The 6,000-nt window shown below is 45.3% G+C and overlaps 1 protein-coding gene across 1 annotated transcript in view; it reads right to left on the reverse strand.

The window, feature by feature from the left end:
- Window positions 1–5,706, reverse strand: part of ppp2r1b (protein phosphatase 2 scaffold subunit Abeta) — a 28,179-nt gene extending 22,473 nt beyond the window's left edge. Inside the window, exons 1-6 of the mRNA XM_033049840.1 lie at window positions 5,556–5,706; window positions 2,988–3,078; window positions 2,802–2,902; window positions 1,410–1,642; window positions 401–548; window positions 99–254 (exon numbers count right to left, since the gene is read on the reverse strand). Coding sequence (XP_032905731.1) covers window positions 99–254; window positions 401–548; window positions 1,410–1,642; window positions 2,802–2,902; window positions 2,988–3,078; window positions 5,556–5,642 — 816 coding nt within the window. The 5' untranslated portion in view covers window positions 5,643–5,706. The remainder of the gene's footprint in view (window positions 1–98; window positions 255–400; window positions 549–1,409; window positions 1,643–2,801; window positions 2,903–2,987; window positions 3,079–5,555) is intronic.
- Between the last annotated feature and the right edge of the window lie 294 nt (window positions 5,707–6,000).

Raw genomic sequence — 6,000 nt, forward strand, 5'->3', positions numbered from 1 at the left:
TCATTTAATTTAAAAATATAGATGCACAATGTCACCACCCCAGAAAATTGCACTTTGTGCTTAGATCAATAATCCATTCATACAAGCACAGTACATACTTCAGAAAATTTGTCTGCCACCATGTAGCGAACACGCCATGATTTGTCCTCCACAGCTTGCCGTAGAGTAGGCATCACTAAAGCTTCCAGATCTTCCTGGGGCAGTAGCTGTGCTATGCTCACACATGCTTCGACCGCCAACAACCTCACTGAATCCTGCAGAAACATTTTCAGACAAAGTTCACGATGGTTCTTCAATAAAAGCTGAATGAGTACAATATTAACTCCTGCATGGAAATTTCCCATCAGACTTGGAGCCTTTTACCTTATTGACAATAGGGGCATCTTCTGCAACCACATACCTGTTCATCAGAAGCCAAGGAAGTGAAGAGAGGTATAATGTCACTTTTTAAAAACTCCAGCTCCAGAACCTTGGCAAATTCACCCAACTTTGAGGCTGCAGCTCGGCGGACCATTGGTGTGTCATCTGAACACAGGCTACGGAAATGCCTACAGAGAAGATCATGTCAATAATGGTTTATAGCTGTGTCTATAAAAGTGATCCAAAAGTGCTATTATGAAGCAAATTATTATTCTAACAAACATGCATACTAGCTATCTCCAAAACATTTTATGATACTCTGTAATATAATGTAGTTCCTGTAGGACTGGAAGCTTAAATTACTTCAGGCCAAATTTTAAAAAGTGATACTTGACAAGTGAAGAGGTAGAGGAGCAGCAGCAGAAAGGCAGTATAATATATTGCTAAATATAATATATTGCTATAACACATAAATGCATGTGGTGCAAGTCAGTATGATTGGCCATGCACTGCACAAGCTCAGAGGTACCAGACCCGGGCAGACGAAACCACCTGCTTCTGTCCTATAAAACCCAAGTTTCTAAATAAGCTTCCTTTTGAACAAGTGACTTCTCTGTATGCCACATTGATACAAAAGATTTTATCTATATCAGTAAGTTTGCCAAAACATGACTCTCTGTATAAAAACAATACAAGGCTATCTCAATCGCACAGCTTAGAAAACCAAGTGTAGAGGCTCATTTAGAACCATGTACGTTTAGTCTATTGTCCCTTTTGGCCCACAAAAACCTCAAATTCACGCGGCATTAAACAAAATTGCTGCGGTTTCTGTTGGTAATTCCCAAAAAGCTTGTACCCACTCAATTAACACAAAGCCATGCTCACCAAATGGAAATATCCACCTCTCATCTCCATTAATTACCAATAATATTGAAATTGTTCCCAAACAATCTATTCAGATTTGGCACGATCTTTTAACATTTATTGCTAATTTTTAATCTATTAACATCATAAACCTCTGCAGCAGTCAAAGTGAAACATATACTTACTGCCGCAGCTCCGCTTTTACAGAGCTGGATACCCGAGGGTAGCACACACTGAAAAGGCCGCATGCTGAAGTTCTGGATGTGAACCAGTCACCACAAGCCAAGCGCTTAACTAGTGGTACGAAGTGAACTTCCAAGTCTGCAGGAGAATGCTCATGAGAGATTGCTCGCAGCGAATCAACAGCCTTATCTCGTACGACCGTTTCTTCCACGGTGGCAAGACTCTCTAAGGGGGGCTGGAAAATGGGAAATAATTAAAATGAAACGAATGCCATGAATTCTTTCAATCTACATTAAAAAAAATAACGATTTAAAAAGAATCTTTGTTTAAGAAGAGCTCGCGAAAACGCCTGGGAATTAGGAATAAAAGAAAATGCGAGAGAATATGAAAAGGTAAAATAATATTTGGATGTACAAGAAAACAATGCCAGTAAGTCAACAACTCCCTGAAAGTGGCAACATCAGTAGATAGAATGTTTAAGAAAGAACTGCAGATGCTGGAAAAATTGAAGGTAGATAAAAATGCTGGCGAAACTCAGCGTGTGAGGCTGCATCAATGGAGCGAAGGAATAGGTGACATTTCAGGTTGAGACCCTTCTTCAGACTGATGTCGGGGGGGGAGAAGAAAGGAAGATGCGGAGACAGTGGGCTGTGGGAGAGCTAGGAAGGGGAGGGGAAAGAGGGAGAAAGCAAGGACTACCTGAAATTGGAGAAGTCAATGTTCATACCTCTGGGGTGCAAACTACCAAGAGAAATATGAGGTGCTGCTCCTCCATTTTATGGTGGGACTCACTCTGGCCACGGAGGAGACCCAGGACTGAAAGGTCAGATTAGGAATTGGAGGGGGAGTTGAAGTGCTGAGCCACTGGGAGATCAGGTAAATTTGTACTCAGGTCCGAGCAGCGTAATAGTGCAGTAAGACATCAATAAAGTGCAGTAAAGACATCAATAAATCCTAACTTACATAAAAACCTTCCACCATAAAATCTAAATAATAATGAGCCTATGCATAAATAGTAAAAAGTAAAAAAACTGCATGGTTAAAAGACAGCATTGTCCTAGTATTAAAATATCAAAACCTGGAGAACATAGCTTTAAGGTGAGATGGGCAAAGTTGAATGGAGATGGGCGGGGCAAGATTTTTTTTAAACTGGGTGTCTGGAATATGCTGCCAGGAGTAGTGGTGGAGGCAGATGCCATAGTGGTGGTTAAGAGGTTTTTAGATAGGCACATGGATATGCAAGGAATGGAGGGATATGAATCATGTGTAGACAGATGAGATTAGTTTATCTTGCCATCATGTTAAGCACAGACATTATAGACCAAAGGGACTATTCCTGTGCCGTGCTGCGTTCTATACTGCGTGGTGCTTTATACATGCAAGTTCATTCCTACCAGCAAACAGTGAACATATTCTGGTCCACCAACAAGAACGGTGAAGCTTCCCAGTTGTTCTGCCAAAGCCAACAGCACTTCATCTTCATCATAAATGGTATCTGCATTAAGACAAGAAACCAGTGACAGTCAGTTCCAAAAGACAGGTCAAAATAGAACCAATCACAATTGTGGCTTTGTACATACCAGTCAAAAATGGAAGGAGCTCACTGCGGGTACGTTCAACTCCTAAAGCCAAGGCAATCGTTGACAGTTTTTTTATACTGTTCAGACGTAACTGGGGAAGGAAAATCATGATTTGTGAATGCAGCTACTACTAGTCAAGAACAGTTTCAAAGAAATAATTTTCTTTAAATCACACAAAAGGAGACAAAGATGTCAAAAGGAAAACTTTATATATTAACGATTTAGACGAGGGAATTAAATGTAACATCTCTAAGTTTGCGGATGACACAAAGCTGGGTGGCAGTGTGAGCTGCGAGGAGGATGCTATGAAGCTGCAGGGTGACTTGGATAGGTTGGGTGAGTGGGCAGAAGTATGGCAGATGCAGTATAATGTGGATAAATGTGAGGTTACCCACTTTGGTGACAAGAACAGGGTCCGATTATTATCTGAATGGTGTCAGATTTGGAGAAGAGGAGGTGCAACGAGAACTGGGTATGCTTGTACATGAGTCACTGACAGTAAGCATGCAGGTACAGCAGGTAGTGAAGAAAGCCAATGGCAATGGCATCTTCTCCGCCCTGGCTGTAAGCCTGGGCCGCCACTGCAACGGGCCGGTGTCCCGTCAATCCAGGGCTGTCGTTTAACCCGGCGGGACAGGCAGAGTCAAGCTGGAGTTAGCGCTTCTTCTCCGCGCTGGCTGCAAGCCTGGGCCACCACTGCAACGGGCCGGTGTCCCGTCAGTCCAGGATCACCCCGGACATCTCCGACCGACCCGACAGGGAAGGGACACACAGGTGTCTTGTTGTCACACCTTCCCGGCCAACAATGGGCTATTATGGGCTCCACCCTTCCCAAGGTCATCTGTTGCCGACCCCGATTTATTCTGGCCTTTTCTCACCTCCAGTTTATTCCCCCACCCCCTCCTCAACTTTCAGTCTGAAGAAGGGTTCCAACCCGAAACGTCACCTATTCTTTTTCTTCAGAGATGCAGCCTGACCTTCTGTGTTACACCAATATTTTGTATCTACCATCTCCTCTTCTTTGAATAAACCTTAATCACCTCAGAACCACTGCAACATCTTCAACATCAATTTCTCCCACATCCACTAAACACAGTAACAGCTAAACAATAGGAAGCGACAGCCACTGAATCTTTCACGCCTATTCTGCCCTACATTTGTGGTTGATTATCTACATATTTCTTCTCTACCATAGCCCCGATGTAATTATATCTAAAATTTTCTATCCTTACAATTTTTTCAATGCCTTCTGAACCTCATAATCATTGGGGTTTTTTAATTCAGAGGGTAGTGTGCCTGGAATGCACTGCCAGGGGTGGTGTGGAGGGAGGTATGATAAGTTGTAGCAAGGAACTGCAGATGCTGGTGTATACTGAAGACATACACAGTGCTGGAGTAACTCAGCAGGTCAGCATCTCTGGCACAAAAAAAAGGATGGGTGACATTTCGAGTCGGGATCCTTCTTCAGGCCGTATAAACGTATGAATACACTCATATGTGTGCAGGGAATGGAGGGATATGGATAATATGTAGGCAGATGTTGGTCTTGTCATCGTGTTTGGCAAAGATATTTAGGGACAATAGGCCTGTTCCTGTGCTGTTCTGCATGTGATCATTTATCTCCTATCAAACATGTTAGGACGTCCAGCACCAACTTGACAGTAACACAGTCTATCATCAAGCCAACCTGTGGACAGGCCTTGTCCTAATCCATAATTATTTTAAAGCTAATAAAACGGTTGGTGCCACAGTGCTCGCTCACTGGCACTTCAGTCACCTGCTCTGCGAATTACCCAATGAGGTGGTTGCTTTTGCCTTCTCCCTTGTAGGGCTCTCTACATACTGTGTGTAATTGAGGGGGGATTTTATAGAAACTTACAAAATTCTTAAGGGGTTGGACAGGCTAGATGCAGGAAGATTGTTCCCGATGTTCGGGAAGTCCAGAACAAGGGGTCACAGTTAAAGTATAAAGGGGAAATCCTTTAAGACCGAGATGAGAAAAACATTTTTCACACAGAGAGTGGTGAATCTGTGGAATTCTCTGCCACAGAAGGTAGTTGAGGCCACAGTTCATTGGCTATATTTAAGAGGGAGTTAGATGTGGCCCTTGTGGCTAAAGGGATCAGGGGGTATGGAGAGAAGGCAGGTACAGGATACTGAGTTGGATGATCAGCCATGATCATATTGAATGGCGGTGCAGGCTCGAAGGGCCGAATGGCCTACTCCTGCACCTAATTTCTATGTATCTAATATGATTTTCTTGTTTGATTACACAATATCCAGTGTCTGGTGTGTGTTGTAGTTTGTTAACTAGCCCCAGGCTTGGCGACCGTCCCCAGGAGCCAGGTTTATCTCCTGCGACGGACATTTTATCCGCCTGAAGCCTTCATCTCCCCCCACGGCCGCCGTGTGATGATGGGCGGGCGGGCGGGGCATGGAGGCCGGGGACGGCGGGGCCTCGGGACCGGAGCAGCGAGGCCTGAGGCCGGGGACGGCGGGGCCTGAATCCCCGGGACCGGGGCGTCCGGCATCCCTCCCCTCCTTCTCTCCCCCTCCCTCGCCGCCCACCTGCACGTCCTCGTTGCGCAGCTCGTCGATGAGTACGGCGATGGGGTAGAGGGAGTCGTCACCGTCCGCCACCTCTGCCGCCGCCATCTTAGCGCCCACTGCCTGCCGGTGCACGGGGTGTCCGGGGGCCTGCAGCACGGGCCCCGTCCACGCGCCTGCGCACCGATCATTGGAGTGGCGCCGCCCTTGCTGCGGTCACGTGACCGCGGGTCCATTCAGGTGAGGATTGACACAAAGCAAAGATACTGGAGGAGCTTTGCTACAGAGTGCTGGAGTAATTCCACACACTGCATCTCTGGAGAGAAGCAAAGGTGACTTGGAGTTAGAGAAATCAATATTTATACCCTTACTTTCCCTCTCTCTTAAGATTTTTGCCTCCATCACAGTGAGGAGGTGCCTGGTGAACTCACTGTGGTGGATGTTAAATTTGTGTTTATTGTGTGTT

This window comes from Amblyraja radiata, chromosome 33 (genome assembly GCF_010909765.2).
Source record: "Amblyraja radiata isolate CabotCenter1 chromosome 33, sAmbRad1.1.pri, whole genome shotgun sequence".
Classification (NCBI taxonomy): Eukaryota; Metazoa; Chordata; class Chondrichthyes; order Rajiformes; family Rajidae; genus Amblyraja; species Amblyraja radiata.